The sequence below is a fragment of the Didymosphaeria variabile genome (genome assembly GCF_027946475.1).
Source record: "Didymosphaeria variabile strain IMI 356815 chromosome Unknown scaffold_7, whole genome shotgun sequence".
NCBI classification, from domain to species: Eukaryota; Fungi; Ascomycota; class Dothideomycetes; order Pleosporales; family Didymosphaeriaceae; genus Didymosphaeria; species Didymosphaeria variabile.
In genome coordinates, this window is record NW_026611626.1 from 1462096 (window position 1) to 1485560 (window position 23465).

The 23465-nt window shown below is 53.9% G+C and overlaps 9 protein-coding genes across 9 annotated transcripts; 4 read left to right on the forward strand and 5 right to left on the reverse strand.

Annotated features, from left to right (window-relative positions):
* Window positions 1-16: 16 nt before the first annotated feature.
* Window positions 17-2380, reverse strand: HRD1 (E3 ubiquitin-protein ligase hrd1; the record flags this gene model as incomplete). The annotated part of the gene is made up of 2 exons (XM_056218371.1): window positions 17-2305; window positions 2354-2380. 2 exons carry the CDS (start codon window positions 2378-2380, stop codon window positions 17-19), a joined length of 2316 nt encoding a protein of 771 aa, XP_056067636.1.
* A 1420-nt stretch (window positions 2381-3800) lies between these two features.
* Window positions 3801-4854, reverse strand: N0V89_009621 (uncharacterized protein; the record flags this gene model as incomplete). The annotated part of the gene is made up of 2 exons (XM_056218372.1): window positions 3801-4641; window positions 4694-4854. The coding sequence occupies 2 exons, from the start codon at window positions 4852-4854 to the stop codon at window positions 3801-3803; spliced, it is 1002 nt and encodes a 333-aa protein (XP_056067637.1).
* A 1224-nt stretch (window positions 4855-6078) lies between these two features.
* Window positions 6079-7021, forward strand: N0V89_009622 (uncharacterized protein; the record flags this gene model as incomplete). The annotated part of the gene is made up of 2 exons (XM_056218373.1): window positions 6079-6401; window positions 6451-7021. The coding sequence occupies 2 exons, from the start codon at window positions 6079-6081 to the stop codon at window positions 7019-7021; spliced, it is 894 nt and encodes a 297-aa protein (XP_056067638.1).
* Window positions 7022-7130: 109 nt separating this feature from the next.
* Window positions 7131-7755, reverse strand: HNT1 (Adenosine 5'-monophosphoramidase; the record flags this gene model as incomplete). The annotated part of the gene is made up of 3 exons (XM_056218374.1): window positions 7131-7415; window positions 7491-7573; window positions 7623-7755. The coding sequence occupies 3 exons, from the start codon at window positions 7753-7755 to the stop codon at window positions 7131-7133; spliced, it is 501 nt and encodes a 166-aa protein (XP_056067639.1).
* A 2272-nt stretch (window positions 7756-10027) lies between these two features.
* Window positions 10028-10576, forward strand: N0V89_009624 (uncharacterized protein; the record flags this gene model as incomplete). Its single annotated transcript, XM_056218375.1, has 2 exons — window positions 10028-10080; window positions 10132-10576. 2 exons carry the CDS (start codon window positions 10028-10030, stop codon window positions 10574-10576), a joined length of 498 nt encoding a protein of 165 aa, XP_056067640.1.
* Window positions 10577-14032: 3456 nt separating this feature from the next.
* On the forward strand, window positions 14033-15757 carry N0V89_009625 (uncharacterized protein; the record flags this gene model as incomplete). The annotated part of the gene is made up of 2 exons (XM_056218376.1): window positions 14033-14523; window positions 14572-15757. 2 exons carry the CDS (start codon window positions 14033-14035, stop codon window positions 15755-15757), a joined length of 1677 nt encoding a protein of 558 aa, XP_056067641.1.
* A 1563-nt stretch (window positions 15758-17320) lies between these two features.
* N0V89_009626 (uncharacterized protein) lies at window positions 17321-19138 on the reverse strand (the record flags this gene model as incomplete). Its single annotated transcript, XM_056218377.1, has 3 exons — window positions 17321-18715; window positions 18771-18912; window positions 18960-19138. The coding sequence occupies 3 exons, from the start codon at window positions 19136-19138 to the stop codon at window positions 17321-17323; spliced, it is 1716 nt and encodes a 571-aa protein (XP_056067642.1).
* Window positions 19139-19616: 478 nt separating this feature from the next.
* Window positions 19617-20803, forward strand: TSR3 (ribosome biogenesis protein tsr3; the record flags this gene model as incomplete). The annotated part of the gene is made up of 2 exons (XM_056218378.1): window positions 19617-19745; window positions 19808-20803. 2 exons carry the CDS (start codon window positions 19617-19619, stop codon window positions 20801-20803), a joined length of 1125 nt encoding a protein of 374 aa, XP_056067643.1.
* Window positions 20804-21804: 1001 nt separating this feature from the next.
* Window positions 21805-23454, reverse strand: N0V89_009628 (uncharacterized protein; the record flags this gene model as incomplete). Its single annotated transcript, XM_056218379.1, has 1 exon — window positions 21805-23454. One exon carries the CDS (start codon window positions 23452-23454, stop codon window positions 21805-21807), a length of 1650 nt encoding a protein of 549 aa, XP_056067644.1.
* Between the last annotated feature and the right edge of the window lie 11 nt (window positions 23455-23465).

Below are 23465 nucleotides of genomic sequence, written 5' to 3' on the forward strand. Positions count from 1 at the left end.
AAACCGAGACTTTACCTTACTCGTCATCCGTCTCCTCCACCGTAACCGGCCTTGGTGCACTGCTACCCGCTGCCGAGGGGCGTGCACGAAGCTGGCTAGAGCCCTGGCCTTCCGAGCTGCTCCCGGCAACAGCAGAGCTGGAACCTTGAGCGTCATTGTTGCTCGCATTGTCAAAACTCCAGCTCGAGCCCAGAGAGCTTGGCTCAGAACTCTTTGGCTCAGCAGCTGAGGATGCCGGTCCGGCTCCTGAATCCGACGCAGTTGGTGGACTAGAAGATGAATGAGGCGGTGGTGCCGATGAGCGTTGCACAGTCGGGAAATAGCGACGCGCCGTCCCTGATGGACCTGCTTCTGTCGCCTGCCCATGCATGTTGCCAGCTTGTGGTGACAGAGCCATCGGTCTCAGTGTCCAACCCTCGGGAAGAGTCAACCCCTCAGGCACACCGCCATCACCCTGCCGAAGTACTGGGCCGTTTGCAAAGTACGCCTGTGGATTTGTCGGCGAGAAAGGTTGAGGGTTAAGCGAGGTGATAGGTGGTAGTTCCTGACCTGCTGATGCCGCGCCCGAAGCTTGTTGAAGGCGGTTCAACTCGGCGAGAAGAGCTTGTATATTCTCCAATTGGTGGTGCTGTACTTGCAATTGCTGCAGCGAGGCTATGATGTTCTGTTGGATGCGTAAGATGTCACCTTGGATATCGTTGGGGTGATGTGGGACGCCACCAAGAGGAAGTTGAGTAGATGTGTTTGGTAATTGAGGGATGCCCTGGTTCTGGACCTGCACCTGAGGTTGCAGAGCATTAGGCTGTTGAGCAATTTGCTGAGCAAGCCTCTCCATCAAGAGGTTGTTGTTGTTAGCGTTAGCATTGGCATCAGCGGGTCGATTCGCGGGGAGGCGCAGATTACCCAAAGCAATGCGAACGGGGCCGAAGTTGAAGACTCTCACGTTGCCTTGGGGTAGATTTGGTTGACCTATCTGAGGAGCAGGGTGATACTGGCCTGGTTGACCGGGAGCTGCTGGTGGCTGCATATTGCCAAGTAAGCCGCGAAGAGGGTCTCCTCCTGGCAATGCTGCCGGGTTTATTTGGCCTGCGTTTGCTTGATTTTGGGGGTTGGTCGGCGTTACGGGCTGTGCGAGCACAGATCTCCGGCACGTAGGACAAACCTGTTGCCGTTCAAGCCAGCTTCTCAGACAGTTGAAATGTAGGATGTGTCCACAGGGAAGTTTCTTCGGTCGCTGTCGCTCATCCATTCTGCGACGGCCAGGTTGCGCTCCATCTGCCCCTGGTTCCACCCAGGGTTGCATTTCTTCGCGACATACAATGCATGTGTTCTCGCGCTCTAGTTCGTCTGCGGTGGCGTCCGGATAGCGGGCGTTCATATCCCGGGTAGCGTTTCGGTACTGGTAGAAATCGTGGAGCCTCTTGACGAAAGAGCGCAAGGTCATGAAGAGATCGCGGACTATGTGAATAGGGATGCCATAAAACGTCAGAAGCAGGAAGAAGAAGACCATGTAGACCACAGACTTGATGGCGTCAGTCATCAGGTCAAGGAAAAAGACCCAGCGACCCTTCTCTTCCCAGCCAGGAACTTCATCGTCGTCGTCGTCCTCTTCCTCTTCCTCGGCGACAAGCTCACCAGCAGCCTCGGCTGCCTCTCTACGTTGCCTGGCTTGTTCCCGAGCCACCCTGCGAGCTTCATCCCGTACCTTCTCCTGACGGTGGGTAATAGCGAGCTCGACAAGCGACAAGCCATAGCGCAAGAGGGTCGATATCGATGCGATGGCCAGGAGCACGTACTCGAAGCCAAACATGACCATTACACCCGCTCGTGCATCCGCCAATATCGAATCGACGCAGTAAAAGACCATGAAGAGATCGTAGCCGACCGAGAGGACCAGAGAGCTCATTAGACGCGCATGGAAAAGCTTCGGATTCGCCGGAGGTTGTTGTTCCAGGAACTCCACACGGCCCTCCCCGATCCACTGCCACACCTTGCCCGCAAGCAGGCATAGGAACATAGCAAAGAACCATAAGCCGATATCATCGCGAAATATCGTCATTGCCAGCAAAGTTTCGCTCACAGCAAACCATGCCTTGTCGTACAGCTGCTCCGTCTCGATGGGGCGCAGTGGGCCGTAGAAGAGTCGCTGAAGGCCATATCCAGCGCTTCCCATGACAATCACAGCAAGGTTGGCCAGGAACAAGATCGAGCCGGTGCTCTGGGAGATGTACACGGTGGCCGAGTAGAAGTTGGGTCGCTCGACGAAGGCGCGCAATAGCACGATGTTGGCCAGTACGGCCGAGCTCTGTGGCTATTAGCTTGCGTGCTATAGTGCGCGCGCAACAAGACATACCGCAATGTAGATCTGTAACCGACTCATAGTGAAAGCCATGTTAGCGTGACTCCAAAGCGAGCGATATGCTGAGGTCCATCTGAGGGAGTTGAAGCCTCAGTCGGGTTGGTGATTATGCGGCACGTTGCCGGCACGTCTTGACACGTTTGCTGAGGCGATGTCGAAAGCCGGCAGTGACGGCGCCAAGCCCAATTCCGAGTGGTCGCGGGCCCGGGGCTTCCCTCCGCACGTGCTTTGCTCGCACTCCCATTTCACCACCTCGTCTTGAGCATCTGTCTACCAAGAAATCGCGTGATCAATAACCAATAAGTATATTTCCCTCCGAGCAGCACCGAAAGCGTCCGGAAGAGCCAGTGTCCGGCATAGCCATACCATATTCCGATCCAAGGCTTCTGTCTACCAGCCGACACTCGCTCCACTCGAGCCGCAAGCCTTGGATGCAGACTATCCACCCAGTCCAAATTTTTTCACGACCTCGTGGTACCCCAGCCCTGTGCTCTGCATCCTACTCCAAGTTTTCGGAGTCATTTCCGTACTGTAGGATGTCGTCTTCAGGTCCCTTGCGTCACCACTCCCTTACCGCCTTTGCTATACAAAGTAGCATGTTAAGTCTACTTCTTGGGCTCGATCGTGTACCTGGCGCCTAGCTATTGCGGGGGTTTACACCATACGATGCGGGGAACTATCGCGTTCACTACTGCAGGATCCCGGTCCCCTACCAGTTCTTGGCCAGGTTCTCGAAGCTCGATCTGCAAGCTTCTTGAGACGTTTGCCGAGTGCATCGCCTGCAGAAAGTACACAAAGGGCGCCCCTGTGCTGAAACAAAAACTTGCCATCCCATTAGCCCATCTCATTCTTCCGACTTCACTTGTCCTATGCAGACATCTGCAACAATCATGCTGCGGACACTACCACTGCTGGGATCCTGCCTCTCTGGGCTGCGTAGTAGCAATGCCCAACATACGAGCACTCTATCTGAGTTTTAGACGCTGGAACAATCGCATCGTTAGGAAACGATAGTCTTGTCACGCGATGGCGACCGATATCGCATTTCAGCGCACCGGCTGGGTGGACGAACGCACGTACTTGTACAACAACCCAGTCAGCATTTCCACATTGCTAATGCAACGTCAGGTCCCACGCGGTATGTTTTATGATCCAACTAGAGACGAGTACCATCTTACGTATCAATAGCGTCCAAACCATATTGATTCCAGATCTAGAGTGCTGAAGCAATATCTTGAGATATGCGATGATAATGGAGCATCTTATACAGATTAAATTCCAGTGTCTGGGGAAGGATCATCAGGCCCAGTACTTAGACAAGACTAAAAGCAGAAATAATTGAGCCTCAAAAACGTCTAGTAAGCCTTCCGCAATCGAATATCAGTCAAATCTACGCTTGATGTTATGGTATGTGCATCGACGACTCCTCGTCACCCCGCAATCAGGCCTTCAGATCCACCTCCACAGCCTGGACTTTCACCCCCTCCAACTTCGCCAATCGCTCTTCTTCCAATCGCTTCATCTCTGCCTTCACCTTCGCACTGTCTGGTACAATCCTCTGCCTATCTGCGGTGATTTTCCAACCCTCCAGTTTCTCCCTCCCCAGCGCCTTTAGCGTCTTCTGCTCTACAATGCTATACTGACCATCCTCTCGGTTGAGATTGAACGGTTCTTTCACACTCACAGGCGGATTCGTAATGACCCTCACCTTCCGCAGCGTGTTGTTGCTTGCACTATGTAGCATGAGCGGATGCAGGAGGTACACGTCGCCTACCTCTCCCGTGACTTCGACGAAAGCCTCGTCGGGCATTTGCTTCGCGATGTTGATATAAAAACTCAGATCCGTGCCTTCTGACTTAAATTCCGGGTTATCATGGCGGGACGTCATACGCGGTGACACGCCCTCAGGATGTTCATACAAGTGTTTCGCAATAATCGGGATGCCGGCAGGACAAATAATTGTGCCGCCGCCATTTGGAACGATGTCAGACCAGAGCGGTATAACGAGAAGTGCCTGCTCAGGGGAGTCGAGGTAGTGGACAAAAAAATCCCCATCGACATGCCAGTTTTTTAGATCCTGCGGCTTGATGTACTTCCCTGCGCCTTGAGATGTGCCGACGTTGACGATGAAGGAGTCTTTCCAGTTGGAGACGGAGTCGTTGACGCGGGATTCGCCGCCAAGGAGTTGGCAGATGCTAAACCAGGCTTTGGGGGCGATAGAGGAGGCGGGAAAGTATTTGTGGATGGGCATGTTTACACGGCCGGATTCGTTCTTGGTCTCCCTGTTTCATACATTGTTAGTTGCGAAATCAATGGGGGAGTTAGTATGCATACCATGTTGACATATCATTCGGATCCATGTCGAGCCGTGTCCACAACTGTGATTGCAGTTCTGCAGACTGCTCACGCGTGAAGCAGCCAGACAATTTGATCCAGCCATGCTCGAGAAAATGGTCGATCTGCTCCTGCGACAACCGATATGTTTCATGCCCCATTGTCTGAACAACAGATCCAAGTAATAAAGGCTCGATGCAGAAGTCCAGATGATCGCCAAGCGGGGTTAACAGCCTTGGAAAGGAGACAGAATTGTAGTCTGTGCAACGACACGACCAGGTCGACGGAAGTGCGAACTATTTATATCCCCTCTAATCCCGCGTCAATGCCGTTCCAACCTTACGATCATGAGGTAAGTGGGATACCTACTCGTCCTTGGCGCTTATAATAGCAGGTGCATGTTGCAATTTATCCGGCGGGTATACACACACGTGGACAATCCACAACTGGTCTTCGTCCCCTTAGTCTCATGCTTAGAAACGTCCTGCTATCGGCCATCGGAATTCGAAAAGAGTTCTCATAGGGTGATTCGCTCTTCCCTAAGAGGAATCGGCATTTCTGAGTCTTCTATGGACGTGCTTTTGTCTAATGGGGTTGAGCTACGTCTCACGTCCTTAGGGCGCAAATGTATTGCTTCATGCACGATCGGTGTTCGCAGCGCGGTATTGTGTTCGGATGACGATTTCGGCTTGAAGGGGTTCCCTTTATTACACACTTCGGGTTATTGTTTTGAATGTGTAAGTAGGAGCCATCCAATGAAGTTTATTCATATTTCGGCCGGACGAAGAGATATGGCCAGAGTCTTCAGGTCGTAGTCCGAAACTACCTTGCAAACGTGATTTCGTGTCTGAGGTATCTAAGTGCACACGGGCTGGGCTTTACAATGTCCTTAAGAGACACGGCTTGCTTAGTGGCACAGATATACCGACTCCCATGTAGGATCCAAATCGTCAGTCAGCCACCGCAAGCTTTGTGGCTTACCTCAGGTGTACGTCAGTGACCGACATCAATCAATCAGTGGCCAAGGCCCCTTGTTCTAGCTTCAATGTTTCACCGCGTTCTCGGTCCACAAAACTGTGTGTAGCAAAGTGTAGCTGTTTGGTAGGTTGGCTGAGCTACTATGTCGTTACTGTCGTGTCCTTGAAGCATGCGATCTGGGTCAAATGGTGTGACCCAACGCATGTGAGGTGGTAAAGGAACGAAAGGAAACAGGTGGTCATAGCTTTCAGCTCAGAAAGAAGAAGCCGCGGTCCGACCATGTCGTACACCGCAGATAGCCGCACCGCTATCATTATTACTTCCCCAGCGGACTTCCCTCCCAGACAACTGTCACTACATCCTTCTCGCAGGCGTATATTTGCTCCTGGCAGAAGCTGAGCTGCACAATGCCTCTCCTTAGACCCGCATTCCGGCTGTACACGCGCCAATTCCAGCGCTGCGCATACTCGACCGCACCGTCTCCCGTCATCAATGTTACAAATGTTCCCGCGCCACACTCAGGCAGCATTCGCATTTTGTCGCTCAATCGCCCGGCTGCACGCAATGCTATATCCCGCCAGTTGCTTGCAGAGTTGACACACCAAGTCAACAGCATACAAAATGAAGGAGAGACGGGCGCAACACGAGCTCTCATATTAGCTAGCGATGTAGACACAAGTTTCTGCGCAGGCGCAGACCTGAAGGAGCGCGCAACATTTACACAAGAAGAGTGAGCCTCCTCGGCCTTGATGGTAGCTTGATGCTAAATGCGCGCAAAGCACAGCAAACTTCCTAACAACATTACGTGGCACCTTGACCTCGATATCTCAGCTACGTGTCCCCACCATATCTGCGCTGGCAGCGCCCGCGTTCGGTGGCGGCCTCGAGCTCGCCCTAACAACTCACATGCGCGTTTTCGCCGCTAATACTACCGTCGCTCTCCCCGAAACCCGCTTGGCCATTATCCCCGGAGCAGGAGGGACCTACCGCCTCCCTGCTTTGATTGGCCTAGGCCGAGCGCGAGACTTGATACTCACAGGCCGAAGAGTCGGCGGACCAGAAGCATACTTCCTAGGCCTGTGCGACAGGTTGATAGACATCACGCAAGAAGAGGTACAGACAGAAGGTGCTGCGCGGAAAAAGGTACTTGAAGAAGCCGTAAAGCTTGCAAGGGAGATATGCGAGGGCGGGCCCATTGCTATCGCGGCCGCCTTAGCGGCGGTAGAGGGATGCGCGTTGGGTGAGAAAGCGGAGAATGCAGCCTATGAGCTCGTCGTCAAGACGAAGGATCGCGATGAGGCTCTAGCAGCCTTCCGGGAGAAGAGAAAACCGGTGTTCAAGGGACATTGAGTGTAGCCAGAACCCCCAGAAAATTATAAAGAAGGCAACTCCACGAAGCTGCTCATGCCTCCGTCGATTCTACTTACCATGTGTCTCTGGTCTGTGTCGTAAGCCCGCCTCACATCTTACTCTTGATCTCCTCCAACAGCTTCTGCAACTCTCCCTTATCCGCCTGCTTCGTCGGCCACACAATTCCAAGCCCCTCCTCCTTGTTCGGCTTCGGGATCAGATGGAAATGTACATGGTCAACCTCCTGGTGCGCAATCCTGCCGTTGTTCTGCAAGATATTGTAGTCCTCCACGCCTTGCGCCACGGCGATCTTCTTCGTTACGGAGAGAACTTCAGCAAGCTGGTCGTCGGGAATGTCATGGAGCTTTGCACCGTGGTGCTTGGGAATAATGAGCTATTTGAAGAGGCGTTAACTTGGGAAGCTATGGAAACAGGAGCCAGTACAGGGGAAGGGGCCAAGGGGACGTACAGAGTGGCCTCTAGAGAGAGGTCCGATGTCGAGGAACGCGAGCGTCTTCTCCGACTCGAAGAGCTTCAGGGACGGGATGTCTCCTGCGAGCGCAGATTAGCAGTCATCGGATCGGGCTATTGATGGAAATACCCTTGATGATCTTGCAGAAGATACAGGCCATTGTGGTGCTCAACGTGGGCTTCGTGTGACGTGATGTCTGGTAGCTGTTGTGAGGTTCGGCGGTTTGGAAGTGCGGGCCGAGAGGTGGGGTGGAAGGTGCCATGTGGGGTACGTGGGTGCGTGGGTACCTAGGTAGCTGCGCAGACACGTGGAGGGCAGTTCTTGCCGAGCATCTTGTGCTTTTCCGTTTCGACAACTCATCTCCTATTGTACTATACACCAAGGGTAGCATCAATTTGCTGGTACAGCTTTCAGGTGCTCCGCATCATCTTGAACTACACAGGGATTGATGCCACATTTTGGATTTTGTAATACTGGTCTTTATCATGCATATCGTCAACCCACGACGGCCAGAACATGGTTGTCTGAGTCGCGACATAGCCTTTGGTGCCCTTTCACGAGGAGCGATGAGTATCAACAGAATGGAGAACGTCGACTAGTAATCTTGGATGGTTCAAGATATCAAAAATGTGTGGAGCTTATGTAATGCGCGCTACTGTGAGGTGGACCCACCTGGGGCACCTCTATCAATCATAACTTCCAACACGCCGGGTTGTCTTCACCGACACATACTTCGGCCTTCTGTTTCTTACCATGCCTTCAAATGGTCTCGCACTCAGTATTAGAGCTGCCTACTCGTCTTGACGATGCCCTGGTGCGTTCGGAGGAAACCATCCGCGTGCCGACAACGCCAAATCCGATTCCACGGAGCGGCGCAGCGCATTACTCCGCTCTCTGGGCACCCTTCCGAGGTAATGACACGGGAACTCGTGCCTTGCAACCAGGTCTTATTGTCGGCCTCAAAGCTACACAGCACAGCTACGTCCGCGCCTGCGTTCACGAGTCACATATGAGGCATTTCCTGGTGGTGTTCAATAGCAGAGATATACCTGAATCGAGTATTGATTGGTTGGCTCAAGTCCTTTCGGTTTGAAAGGAATTGCTGCGGCACAGTTTTCAGGACTTTCAGAATGCTAATGCCCGTCGAACGAATTGCGACCCTGGAACGGCTTCTGCAAGAACGGACCCGAGAATTACGCCCAGCACGCGGAGCACGCCTTACCATGATTAGCTTGGCCAGGTCAATCCCCAGAAGTATCGAGAGCAGGAGGTGCTAAATGAAGGCTACCCGCGCTCAGAGCAGGCGAAGCTAACTATCGGGCGGAGCATCCTCCCGTGCCGTGGATCCTCCTGAAAGCGTTCACCAGCCACGCCCACATTTAGAACTAAGAGAAATGCTTGCGCAGATCGTATTTGCCCGACTCTCTTGAGCCACATTTGCCCTCAAACGGCTGAAGTATTTTCAAGGCATCTCTAGCGCAATGCCCTATCAATGCTCCGGCGGCGTTGCGGCACAGCAGCGCCATTCAGGTACGACGTGCCGCGCGAAGTTATCGAGTAATTTCTCAACACAAGCCAGAGCAACTGGGAGGAATGGATCTCGGGGTCCGCGAACTGAACTTGACGCGTACCCAAGAGAGTTGCTGCTACAAGAGCCGCACCCCAAGGTTTCGTTTTATATTGGACACCGGCCAAGTTCACGACCATCATGTTCGCTGGATTTCAAAGTAGGCCGCACAAAGTGGTTTCAGAGCACTTGCATGATCCTATTGCGCACGTGCAGGTGTTCTCACCAATTACAATGCCGCTTACCTATAAACTTAAGGCCCTTGAGTTGTCCTATCGACCTCGTTCGGAATCCGGAAATTTGCAAGACACCTCAAACAACGGACCAACAATGCGCGCGGTGTGCATCGCCCCCACGGACTACGCTTCTTGTAAACGCACGCGAACCACTCAGCACGCGCGAACTTTCACACTTCGGAGTGTGGCACAGTCAGCGCCACCTTTATGTCAGCAAACTCGACCAATAACAATTGGGACTGCCTTGTCCGTTTGTACGTGAGCCACAGTGCTCTCGTATTTTGGTGTTAAGCCTGATGACTTCTCTGACGGAGTCTTGTAGGGAGTGCTCGGATGTCTAATCTCCTGACACAGGACTCACGCAGGACTCCATACCGCAAGACAGGATGATGTACCTACCCTTCTAAGCTCAAACTACGCCTCTGAACCCCGGTCGTGGTTTCATTCTGGAAGAATGTCAGATGCGGCCCGGCTGGATCCAGATGTTCCTCTCGGGCAGGATGCCTAAACGAAAACATTGTGGTTATAAGATGGCTGATCGACGCCACTCTTCGAATCTCCACTAGCATCAGCATCAGCAACTTCTTCATCTTCTTTAGCCTATACCCAATCTTGACTACCGGTTAGTCGTCCACTCATTGCACACTTGCACTTCCTACACTCTCTTTGAAACAATGTTTTCCCGCAGCCTTTTCAGCGCCATCGCGCTTCAGACCCTCGTTTCCACCGCTATGGCCGGTAATGCCATCATCAACAACCACTGTGGTTACGATGTCACCGTCTTGTAAGCCTTCATTGAACCCAGCGCGACAGAAAAGATCTAACGTGGATACAGGAGCACCGCTACCAACGCTCAAGCCCCTATCCCTGCTGGTGGCTCCTGGTCCGAGGGCCTCCAAGGTCACCAGTCGCTCAAGATTGCCAAGGACCCCAACCTCATGTGGGCACACGGCATCACCCAGTTCGAGTACTCCGTCGCCGACACCCTCTGGTACGACACCTCGCTCATCGACTGCGTGAACTTCGGCGCCGATGGTGGCGTCGATGGCGCCAACTGCGCCGGTTACGACGCCGGTATCCGCCTGGAGGCCAGCGGCGGCACTTGCGCTGTTGCCAACCTCCCTCCCAACACGCACGACCCTGCTCAGGCCTACTTCGTCTGGAACGACGATTTGGCCACCAAGAGCTGCCTTCCTGGAGAGATTGGCGGTGACATCACCATGACTCTCTGCTCTGGTGGAGGTGCTAAGAGGAGTGTTGCTGGCCGCATCCAGTACTAGGTGGGAGGATTGGCTTTTGGAATGTTTGGATGAGGGCTATGATTTGAGTTTGATACCATATTCACATGTTTTGTATTGTTAGCTTTTGAATATAGCTGAAATTAGATTTGACAACGTCGGAACTTCTGAGCACCAACTGTCGTGACTCGTGTTACCAATATCGGTCGAGCTCTTGGTGTCAAGAGGCATAGCTCATTGCGTCTCAACACGGTTGAAAATTGGTGTGCGAATAGCAAGTCTTTCCTAGTACTGGCGAACAGACATTTTTGTCATGACCAAGCATTATATTCTCGAAGAAAGTCGAAGGTGTGTGTCGGATTGGATAGATCTCGGTGTTGGTATGTAGTGTACACTACTGATAGTGATTCACCGCTTGGCTTGGCTGGTTCCATAGCTCTATTGCAAGTAATAGTGATAAAGATCATCCGCATAGCGAGGGTGGACTTGATGCGAGTTGTACATCCAACTCTACTCCCGCTGAAATGGCTTATGAGAGGCCTCTGACATGTTGAGGAGAGCAAAACGTGCCTTTCTAGAAGGAAAGTCGAAAACCATGCCCCTATCCGATCGTATCATTCGTTTAGAGTAGTTTGACAAGATTAACACCTTGCTAGAGGCTGCACGCACGGACAACTATAGATGCGACCATATTGCTTGATTAATGTGTTGGTCATATGCAAGACAGTACTCGAAGCTTGCATGGCCCTTCAATGAGCTGTTTGAACGAATCTTGAACACCGCAATGAGACTGCTCCAAAGATATTGACTGTTGTTCGGATTATGTTGACAGTATCGGCGCTCAGGTGCGCTTCAAGCTCTGCACAAAAGAAAAGCAGCCAGATCGGTCGACATGACAAACCTCGTAGGGTGCCAGGAAGAAAAGCATGCCTTCGAAATGTATTCTTCGTATTTGCATGGGTCAGTGATTCCCGAAAGATGACCGAAAGAACGAGTCTTTGCCCAACCAGTCTTTGCATGGCTTCTCCCAAGGCAGCCTGTTCCTCTCACATTCGGACAAATTGTAGAAGTTCCATGCCACGAAGCACATGACACTGAATGCCAAGGTGATGAGCAGAAGAAGAGAGGTGACTAGGAAAGCTCGAGAGCAGGATCCGCGCGGGCCACGGGAGCCGTGAAAGTGGTGTATCTCAACGGTATGAATTGCACCATAGCCAGCGGGATACGCCGGCGGGTCCGCTTCGATGACAACCGTCTCCCGTCGTGGCTGCTTCGATTAGCGACCGAGGTGCCGCAGTTCTGGGTTTCTTACCGACATGATGTCGTTGATATTGTGCGAATGGTGGTAGCCGGGTTATCGTTCGAGAAGAGGAAGCACGCTAAGAATGTCGAGAAAGCGTGCACGTGATGGCGTGATGGCGGGGCGTTGCAAGGAACATGGACTGCAGTGAAACCAGCAGCGAGCTTACTTGTTCGTCACGTCAAGTATTATGCGCTGTCATGCACAAAGCTCAGATAGTCGACAAAATGGATTTGCTTTCGCTGTAGATGCTATATCAATTACATGAGTGTAGTCAACCCGAAGCGCATGCAAGCGTTATCGAGAAGCACACCTAGGAGACACACAAGGCATGATGCGATGAGTTTGAAGGCACGTCCAGTCGAGGCAAGTCTCTTGTGGTCTTTTTCTGCACGGGGGTATGGCTGCCTGTTACCATCGAAAGTTGGGGTCAGGTGAGCACCAGCAAACCTTGGAAGTCATCCCGACGTCCAGGTCGAGGAGACGCACCACCGACGGGGCCAGAGTATCGTGTGTGGGACTCGGCGTGGCTTTCAAGCATTTACCTGGCCGGAGCACGAGCCTGGTCGCCAATACCTGACGAATCGTCAACCACGATTATGTATCTCCGAGTGGCACACGACTTCCTGGGGCCTAGAGCATCCAAGTGGAGCATTGCGAGATGAGTTTGGTCGGCGGCGAGGACGACGGAAGAGCCGCATCCCAATTTGGAGCATCGCCGTTCCAGTCACACGGGTAACTGACTCTCTGGAGCAAAAATTTCCCCGTTCCAGATCTAGACCTGGGTCTCGGAGCGCGGTACCATGATTCTCTCGATGCGCTCGTGGGGACCATGGTGTTGAGGGCGTGGAAATGCCGAGCAAAGGCAAGCAGAGTGCCGTTGCCGATGCCGGAAGGAGCAAAGGTTGTGCAGGTTCAAGCCCCCACCACGGGGCCTGTCCCCAGCCCTGGAGTGCGACTTTGACGCAGCACTAACGATTTCCCCATGGAGAAGCACCTCCAAGAGAGGCCTCTCACGAGCGCATGCGACGCGCATCGCATCTTGCAATGGCGGTGGCCAGTCGCCGCACAAAGGAGGGCGAGCTGGCGGGAGGAAAGCCTGGAGGCAGCCAACAAAGGCCCGCTGAGACGAGCGACATCATGTGCAGGCGTTCAGGGTTCTCCACATGTCGCAGGCGGCAAAGGGGCACAGTGGCGGCGCCAACAACGCCGCGGGCAAATCATCGCACGCACACGCGCCTTCTCCAGACACGCCTCGTCCAGGCGCCTTTCAGCTCCAGCGTCGACCAGAAAGGCATGTGGCATGCGGTACGGACTTGCATGGTGCCGCAACGATCCAACCACCCGGCCCGCGGGCAGACGGGCCAATCAAGCTGGACGTGCGACACGTACTATAGTATGTCCGACAAGCTTCGCACAAGCTAGCCAAGGCAGGCGGTCAGGTGTTCAGCCGAGTGTTTTTCTCTGACGGGCAACGTGATGGGCACGGGAGGAATCCTGCAGCGGCTCGGACTCGGGGCAGGGATCCAGTGAGCGCCGGCCAACGCGAGGCGCAATCTCCAACCACACTGTCCCAGATTGCCTCCTCGGCCCTCGCCAGCCATGTCGAGCAAGCAACCTAAGGCCTCCAGACGGCGGTTGCTTGACCACGCTTGGCGACGCCCCAGCTCCACCGCACGCCTTCCCCAGCTGGGTACCCCATCCTGGCCCGGACCACCTGTTGCATCTGCATCCCGTCTGGAGTGCCATCCCCGGACCACCAAACCCACCGCCTCACCATGCCTTGGACCGTCGACACACGCTTGCAACACGCGAGCTGTTGACATGCAGTGAGACGCCGTGCAACGTCTACAGCACCCCGTCGCGATCCAATCCCCGCGCCGCCATGCCCAACCGCCGGGAGAGAGTGTGGAGGAACCCTTGTGAGGGGCCCCTCTGAATCCTTCTAGAAAGACGGGACGCGGAGCATCGCCCTAATCAGGCTAGCACCACAGGCACAATGTTACTGTACCCATGATCGAGAAGCCACCGAGCTACCGTATCACGGCCCCGGCCCCTTCATGTTAAAAGGAACAGGCCCTGCACCTGCTACCTGCCCGTCCAAGGCCTTTCAAGCTCCCTCAGTTCCATTCTCGCGACCTGGGCCTGCCTACCCATCCTCCTCTTCTTTACCACAACCTCAGCACCCATCCGCAGCCATGCCTGGTGGAGGAGTCGTTGCCGTTACCGGCACCACCGATGTCAATCGCGTCGAGGCCCCCGTCACCGTGAGGGCCTACCTCATTGTCGCCTTCGCCGCATTTGGAGGCATCTTCTTCGGATATGACACTGGTTGGATGGGTGGTGTCCTCGCCATGCCCTACTTCATCAAGCAGTACACTGGCCTCGCCTATCCAGAGGACACCGGCCTGACTGGCCAGGCCCTGGACGCCTACACCAAGAACTTTGTCGTTACCCCCTCCCAAGTCTCTCTGACCACCTCCATCCTGTCTGCCGGTACCTTCTTCGGTGCCATCGTTGCTGGTGATATTGCCGACTTCATTGGCCGTCGTCTGACCATCATCATTGGCTGCCTCATCTTCGTCGTCGGTGGTATCCTCGAGACTGCTTCTACCGGTCTGGGCGTCATGGTGGCTGGCCGTCTTGTTGCTGGTTTTGGTGTTGGTTTCATCTCGTCCATTGTCATCTTGTGAGTGCACTCTCGAGGCTTGCACTGCTCCGCAGCTGACTTGTATAGGTATATGTCTGAGATTGCTCCTCGTAAGGTTCGCGGCGCCGTCGTTGCTGGCTACCAATTCTGCATTACTATCGGTATCCTGCTCGCCAACTGCGTCGTCTACTCGACCCAGGCCCGCAAGGACACCGGTTCGTACCGTATCCCCATCGCCGTACAGTTCCTGTGGGCCATCATCCTCGGTACCGGTCTCGTTCTGCTCCCCGACTCCCCCCGTTTCTTCGTGAAGAAGGGCAAGCTCGACAAGGCCGCCGCGGCTCTCGCCCGCGTCCGTGGCCAGCCAGTTGACTCGGAATACATCCAGGACGAACTTGCTGAGATCATCGCCAACCACGAGTACGAGATGTCCATCATTCCCCAGACCAGCTACCTTGGTTCGTGGAAGTCTTGCTTCGAGGGCAAGATCAGCTCGCCATCTTCCAACGCTCGCCGCACTACTCTTGGTATAATCTTGCAGATGATGCAGCAGCTGACTGGTATCAACTTCATCTTCTACTTCGGTCCCATCTTCTTCAAACAGCTTGGCACCATCAGCAACCCCTTCTTGATCTCGCTTGTTACGACCCTCGTCAACGTCTTGTCTACCCCCTTCTCCTTCGTCATGGTTGAGAAGATTGGTCGCCGTAACTTGCTCGTCTTTGGTGCCGCTCTCATGGTCCTCTTCCAGTTCATCGTCGCCATCATTGGTGTCACTGCTGGAAAGCCGGAGAACAACAACCCCAACGCCACCCGGGCCATGATTGCCTTCATCTGCTTGAACATCGCCTCCTTCGCCACTACCTGGGGTCCCTGCGCCTGGATCGTCATTGGTGAAATCTTCCCTCTCACCATCCGTTCCCGCGGTGTCGGCCTCTCCACCGCCTCCAACTGGTTCTGGAACTGCATCATCGGTGTCATCACCCCCTACCTTGTCGCTGACCAGCCGCACTCTGCTAAGCTGGGCTCCAAGGTCTTCTTCATGTGGGGCGGACTCTGCGTCATCTCCTTCCTGTTCGCCTTCTTCTTCGTTCCCGAGACAAAGGGGCTTACTTTGGAGCAAGTCGACAAGATGTTGGAGGAGAGCACCCCCCGTACGTCCAGGGCCTGGAAGCCGCACTCCACCTTCGCCGCCGACATGCATCTTGCCGAAAAACACATCGAGGTTCCCGTCTCGACCAAGGAGGTCCACGAGCCCAAGTCCGAGGTCTAAGCTTGCTTACCTCGCGTATAACGCGTTACGGTCGGGCTACGTTGGATTGGTGGGATGAGATCCTGAGTGCATGTTTGTGATGATGCTGTATATGTAATAGTGAGAAGCCTCATTGATTGTGGTGGCTCGCGTATATCGATAGTCTATTATTATACCACGGAGCTGGCTTTTGCCTGTCTCCATACTTATCCGACATGTCCTTGATCATATCGTGAACCATGTTATTGTGTTTGCTCACTCAAGCAAATCTGCTCTGATTATCCTTGACTTCTGGTTGCGCAATGTCGCCAACGGTGTTCGCTCATTCTAAGTTTGCTCCAAAATGTAATCACGTGCTAAAAAGCTTACCTACATTTCGATGCCAACAAGCCAAGGATGAGTTATTCGAAGACACAATGCATCCAACCCCTCCGCGTCTCGCGTACCCTAGAACCGACTTCTGTCCAATCGGACCCACCTTGAGCATCCTCATGATCTTCCGACTCTGATCCAATCGGCTAGGCCTGTATACATACACATGCCTCAGGTACTGCTCCATCTCGCCTACACAAAAATAAACGCATCTTCCAATGGTACTCTGCTCGCTTCAGCAATCACCTCCTTCACTGCATTACCATGTCGGACCGAACATCCCTCAAGAGACGCCAAAGGGATGGCTCAATTTACGCGACATAACGCCCACGTGTGACGGGTACAACCTTGGAACCCCAATGGGACCCAGGCCCGAGATAGGCGATTAGCGTACACCCGGCCATAGCGCTTGCACTCTCTAGACTGCATGGACTCCCGGCCGCCTCACACCTGCGTTACACAGAAGGGAGCGGGGCGTGCAGCAGGCGAAGTCGGGCCTTTGTCTGTGCTATACGGATGTTCCCTTCGTTTTGGAATACGAGAGGTGCGACGGTCATCTATGGCTAGTCTTTCAAACATGGAAATGCTAGTGTACCTGCCATACGCAATCAAGTTAAGATTAAACAGGGCTAGCAAGTGTAATCAAGTCTTACTGTTCGGTGCCACTCAGTGTACGTTTTAGGCCCCCAATTTACGTTGCACAGGAGATAGGCTTGGAATCTTGTGCTGCCAGCTTCTCGGCCGGGTGGCACGGAAACTCAGATACTGTAGATGTGAATGACTTCGATAAGGTCTCATTGTGCGTATGGCAACTCGGAAAAGGTCGGATGATGATACGTTGAGGGACGCTGTACGTGCGTCGAGGTTACCTCAATGGCAATCTGGTCCGGCATAAGCGTTCCACGAAAGGCTTGAAGAGCACATTGAGGGACATTGTAACTGTGTTGGATCACAGAGCAGATATAGAAGACGTACGAGAAGAAGTATGCCTGATAATGTTAGCGTGAAGAGCATTGAAGGTTCGCATGTTGAAGTAGATCTACCCCATTCTCACGAAGATTCAACAGAGGCCCTCAACGCAAAGTCCCGGCAGTCTCCGCCCTAAGCAAAGGCCGGTATGCATATGCCATATTGCAACCTTCTACAAAGTACGAAGCCCTGTCCCCGTAATTGACTGCTAGCATATCTCCATCCTTCTCGGTGCATCAAGGCTCACTGCGAAGCCCCCGTAACAACCTTCTCCCTCAAAAACCCCTCCACAGCAGGCTCTTCCTTCCCGTCAATCTGCCGATCCAACCTCTTCTCCTCTTCGCTCTTCTCCGGCTTCTTCTCCTCGGCCTTCTCCTCCACTTTCTCCCCATTTCCGCCTACAAGCCCCGTCACCGCACCCGCTGCCGAGCCTACCGTCGACGTAACCGTCGCTGTGGCAGACGCAGCAAGAGACTTCGCCTGGTCAAGGTAGCCTGGCGCAGGAAGTTCCTCAGACTGCACTGTTACGTCCTTGGGCGCTTGCCCCACGGTGCCGGGCTCCATTGTTACGGTCTTGTCACCATGGCCGTGGTCATTCACCGCAGATTCGGGCGTGCCTTCTGTGAGTTGACCTGAGGCGTGTGTATGCGCTTGCTGCTCGTAGCGCGTGTCTGAAGTACCCTCACGGGTGGGCAGGTCCGACGTGTCAGCCTGCGGAGCGACCTTGGGGGTGGAAGAAGGTGTGGGGCTGTCGGAGGGCGGGTTCAGGGTATCGGGGTTGGGGACTTCGGAATCGGCGGGTTGCGTGTGCGTTCCGGCTGTTGTGAGGGCAAGTTCTTTCTCGGTAATGGGGGTGTTGACCACAGGCATGCTGGAGGTGGATTTGCCGTTGATGGGCCTGGGGATGGTGAAGACGGTTCTATGTCGAGGTTGTGCGTTTTCCTGGCCTACGGCTACAGCTATGAGCTCACCGTTCTCGCCAGTTTCCCATGCGATTGGCCCAATAGGCAATGTGTTCTTGCCGTTTTGTACATTGGGGTTCTCCCATTTGATCGCTGCGTCTATGCCCGGCTCGAGATTCGGCATCTGGCCCCACTCGAAGTCCAGGTTGCCGCCATACTTCTTGGGGATGTTATCGATGTCGATGTACTGAATTAGGGTTGGCAGGACGTTTGCGGGCGAGAGGATGAAGATCTTGGACACGGTGATGGGGTCGAACCAGCGCTTGACCCAGCCCCATACGGTAGGGAAGAAAGCAGGTGCACCAATGATGAATATCCTGTCCAGTGTCTCTGGGTAGTGTGCCGTCGCTAGAGTGGACGCATCCTGCATGTGCCCTTTTAGGTTCCAAAACTGCTTCAAGCCCACTCCGCTGATGTCCACTATATTGTTACTTTGCGAAATAGGGGTCTCGGGGTGACTTCGTTGGACGTTGGAGCATAGAGGTAGGACGAAGCGCGTTAGCGACTCGTACAGCGCGAAGAGGCGAAGGTTCTTGGTCGCTACTTTTGGTGACGTCGTTTTCGCGTTCTTCAGCTCCTTCTCGTAGGAAGAGATATTCTTCGAATTGAGCGGCGCAACTTCGAAGAGGTAGACTGGAATGCCGCGCTTGTCGCGTCGACCGAGCCATTGCGGATACTGTTAGAGGGCATCCGTCAGCTTTAGCCTCGCGCAACGAGCCAGGGTGGCATACCAGTCTGCGCGTAGCCTCGAACTCGTCTACGTCGATGTTGAAGAACAGGTCATTGATGCCATGTTCTTTACGCCAGTCTTCCGTGTCCTTGAACTGCTTGAAGGCCTCGGTGGGGACGAAACGACGCGCACGGAGGAAGCGCCTGGATGCAGTCAGTACCCCGCGCCTTTGGTAGCCTCAGATGCTCACAGCAATGTCTCATCATCGTGACTCGCCTGCGTCGTTCCGTCTGCGCTGGCGGGCGTGTAGTATCCTTGCTCCTGGGATATGCGTTTGAATTCGTTGAGCTGTGCCTGCTGGTTGTCTGAAAGATGCGCAAAATGCCCTGACGGGTACTGGAACGACTCGACGCGGGTGAGGTCTGCCATGGCGACCTTGGGCTAAGGGTGGGATAGATGTATCGAGCGAACGCGACTCCTATGGGGAGAAGTGTAGAGGATATAAGGTTACTTTAGGGCGCCATGTCGATCTGAAATTGTGGAATAGTGAGCGCCCTGCGGCGGGTAGCGGCAGCTCAGTGATGCGATGAGTCTAGTCCTAGCGCACCGTCGGGGTCTGCTTACGCCGGCCGAGTCTACCTAACAAGTAGGACATAATCCAGCTCGGCGAGCGCGCGGAAGCCCGCAAACCGTACGTCCGTGCAGGCTCTGTACGCCGCGTCGCTATACGGCCCGCGTCTAGCCAGCACGTGCACTGCTCGAACAAAGTTCCTTATCGATAAACACATTTCCATCAATTCGCCATAGGCACCGCTTGCACGACCATCACCTCCCCCTCCATCACTTCTCTCATCCATTCCCTCTCCCAGAGCCTTCTCCCACACAACCTCTCCACACACAGCCCACCATGGTCCGCCACAAAAAAGACTTCAAATCCAACAACAAGCACAAAATCGCGCCCCGCAACCGCCCACCTCCACCTCGCCGCACCACCGGCTCCGACCACGAAAACGAAAGTGATGCCGCTGACTCCGCCGTCCCCGCCCCTCCAGAGCCCCCAAGCCCGCATGCTGGGATCTCGGCCACTGCGACGCGAAGCGCTGCTCCGGCAAACGTCTTATGCGCCTTGGTCTTCTGCGCGAACTGCATGTGGGCCAGAAGTTCGCGGGCGTGGTCATCTCTCCGAAAGGAAAGAAAATCGTGTCGCGGGAAGATGCGCCTCTTCTCGAGCAATACGGTGCCGCCGTTGTAGAAGCATCTTGGAATCGTATCGAAGAAGTCCCGTTCTCGCGCATCGGTGGGCCCTGTTCGAGGTTACTCCCGTACCTTGTCGCCGCGAACCAAACAAACTACGGAAGGCCGTGGCGTTTGAATTGTGTGGAGGCCATTGCGGCGTGCTATTATATCTGTGGGCATGCGGACTGGGCGGAGGACATACTGTCGACCTTTTCATATGGAGAGGCGTTTTTAGACATCAATGCTGCACTCTTGAAGCGGTATGCAGCGTGCGCGAATGAGGAGGAGATAAAGAAGGCCGAGGAGAAGTGGTTGGCGAAGCTCGAGAAGGAGTACCAGAAGGACAGAGAAGAGAAGGAAGACGGTGAAGAAGACATATGGGCGGGAGGGAATGTGAATAGGCGACAAATCGACTTCTCTGATGATGATGACGATGACGATGAAGATGAAGACGATGACGGCGAGGCAGAAGAGGGAGGAGCTGCACAGAATCCGTACAACCTACCTGACTCGGATGATGACGAGGAGGAAATGGCTGAGCTGCGGCGGCGCGTTTTGGCCTCGAAACCATTCGCCAATCCAACGCCGAAGGAAGATGTGGAAGAAGACGAAAAGAAGCAGCCCGAACGAATAGCGACGGCAGAGCCTGCTCCAGCAGCGAAAGCTGTCGGTGAAGACGACAGCGGGTCCGCGTCTGAAGGAGGTGACGATGACGATGATTTCGATAGCTTCATGGCGGCGCAGCCTACGACTGATCGGACAGGCATCACTGGAAAGCAGAGACAGAAGGCCCTAGATAAGGTGACTGCGACATTCACGAGTACGAGTCTGAACGCGCCCAACAGACGGAGGGGCTGAATGTCAAGTAGTTGATAAGGCATACGCTTATAGCCACAAGACCAATGTGCTTCCACAATCGACTATTGTAATATTCAGCAGAGGACAAAACCGCATACTCGGGATCTTTCCTTTGACAAAAGGATAAATCGTAATCGATCAAAATGTTTGATTTGACAGGCTATGCAAGTAGCGAAGTGCTCCAGCAATGCGTAATTTTACTTCATACTCCGGTCGAAAATGAATTGCCTCTAGCATGATCGGGGCCTGTCAAAATTCAGCATCTCTCCCCACCTCTGAAGTCCAGGCATCGCAGAACGTCCAGTCGCCACGTAACGTTTAGTTTACATGGGGAAAGATGTTCTGGGCATTTGCAGGCCTCTTGAGGATCCATGTCCTCCAGGTCGCGTTCATCCAGTACCCTGTCTTGACTGGCATCCGTTTGATCGTTGCCCTGCACCTGATTTCCGCCAGCGTGATTCTTGCCAGTTACTTGGGCTTGTTGCGAGCTGCTGCTCTTGAAGAAGCTCATCACATCCTCCCACCATACACTCGTTTGCTGCCAGCCACGTCCCAAGCTTTGGTTCAACTTGCTGTTCCGCCACCAGCGTCGGATTTTTCCATGTTTCAATTCCTAACGAAGCAGACAGGTTATCGTTACTACACCGAAAATGCCTAAGCCAGTGACAACCCAACATACCCATGCCGTCCTGCCCTGTCTTTCAAGTTGTGCGGCCGTCCCGTTTGTGGCGCGGGCTAGAGGTGCGTAACGTGGTTCCTTGTGGTTCTACTTGCTGTCTGACGGTTTGGGAATCCTGAACGGATGTGCTTCGGTATTGAATACTAAGTCAAGTCAGGGCCCATTCCAAGCTACTCGGCGTGAGGCTCGGACTGGGACTTACCGTAGTCATCGAGAGAGATAGTATTGGGGTCAGAAAAGAGGAGATAAAAGTACTTCAGTGTTTCTGCCATCCAAAAGGACTGAATCAGTCAGCAAACTGTGTTGAGCATCACACATCATCTCAACTCACTTCCATGGAATCCGCCCTGGGTGGTCTTTCAGCCGACACATCCTGGAGCGCCGAATTTCCAATATCGGTGTCCGTGGCCTTCATAATCGCGGTCCACATATCCCACCCCGCAGCTTGCCAGCTTTGCTCGCCAGTAAGGCGGTACATGATGAAGACACTCTCTATTGCTTCGGGGCGTAGTACATAACGCCTGTCACCAATCGCTGTGAATCCTTTGGGCAAACGAAGGCCAGCAATGTTCTGCGTTGTATCTTTCTCGTTGTTCAGGTTGGCACGGGAAGCTACCTCGTCTTTCCACTTATTTTCGTCCCACTTGCAGTCGGTCATGTTCTCGCACTTGTAGAGATGTGATACCTCGGGCATGATGCCAGCGGGAGATGACTTGTATGCCCATACACAGGTATCCGTGAGCTTGCGACCAATCGAAACGTGGTCGCTCTTGTCGAAAAGTTTTCCTCCCAAAGCGAACATACCTCCAGCGTAGCAGGACAGGTGCTGGAATTCGGGATTCAAATACGCCTTGCCCTCCTCGGAGCGGACGAAGCCTGTGCCGAGCATGTCAGGATCTCCAGGGATCATAGGGCGATAGAGCGTGTATTTGACGGCCGCATCCATTGCCTTTTCGTACATGCTCTTGTATGTGTTGTCGGTACCGCCGAGAAGCGCGTACGCCTTGGGCAGGTATTCGTAGGCCGAATCTGCCATGGAACCGAGTGAGAAGCCAGTATCCTGTGTGAGATCGGTTCTTCTGGGGTTGACGACAATGGGCCACATGCCAGGAAGCCTTGTCTTCATTTGGTCCTTTTCGAGCACCTTCACAACACGGTTCGCCGCATCAAACCACTTTGGGTCGCCTGTTGCCTGAGAGAGGCGGACGAATTCCAGTGTGAAGGAGCCCAGTTCGGCAATGAGTACGTTCTCCTCAGCGTCTTGCTTCTCGCCCTGGCCTGCTTTGTGGAAGTCCCAGCGGGTAAGAGGCATATTGTTGGGCGTGTCGAATGCATGGTAAAGCATCTCGCCTATCTCTTTCGCTTTGTTCAGAATGCGGTCCTCCCGGCTAAGTTCCCAGGCTGAAAGCAACCCGCCCAGGTGTCGAATGTTGGTCTCAAACATGTTGACCTTCTCCATGTTGGTGTAGCCAAAGTCGATAGCCTCAACATCCTTGATGGCCGAGATGAACTCTTCTCTGGCACCCATGATCCACAGTGTGTCTAAGCTATCAACGAGAGTAGCTGCCCATCCCCCAAAGTCGTCTGTGTACCCACCAGCAATTGGGGTGAGTTCGTCGTGCAACCAGGCCTTGGCGCGGTAGTTCTTCCAGCATTTCAGGAACTGCTTCTTGACTTCTGCTTGTCTCGATTCGCGGATTTGCTTCGAAGTCGTCGGTTCGTTCTTGAAGTCGTGCTGTATGCGGGGAAGTGACTTTGGCGCATCGTTCGGCAGCGGCGTCATGTCTTTGACCGGATAGTGCATGGGGATCTTTGCCCAGTCATAGGACTTGTAGTCGTGGTGCTCAGGGCTCACAGCACCCTCGCTGGGCGGGCCCTGTCCAGGCTCATAGGGGAAGCTTAGCTGGTAGAGGAAGAACAGGAAGCCTGCAGAGAGGGCGAGGTAGGTGCCGTAGCGTCGAAGAAGAGCCATTATGAATGTGT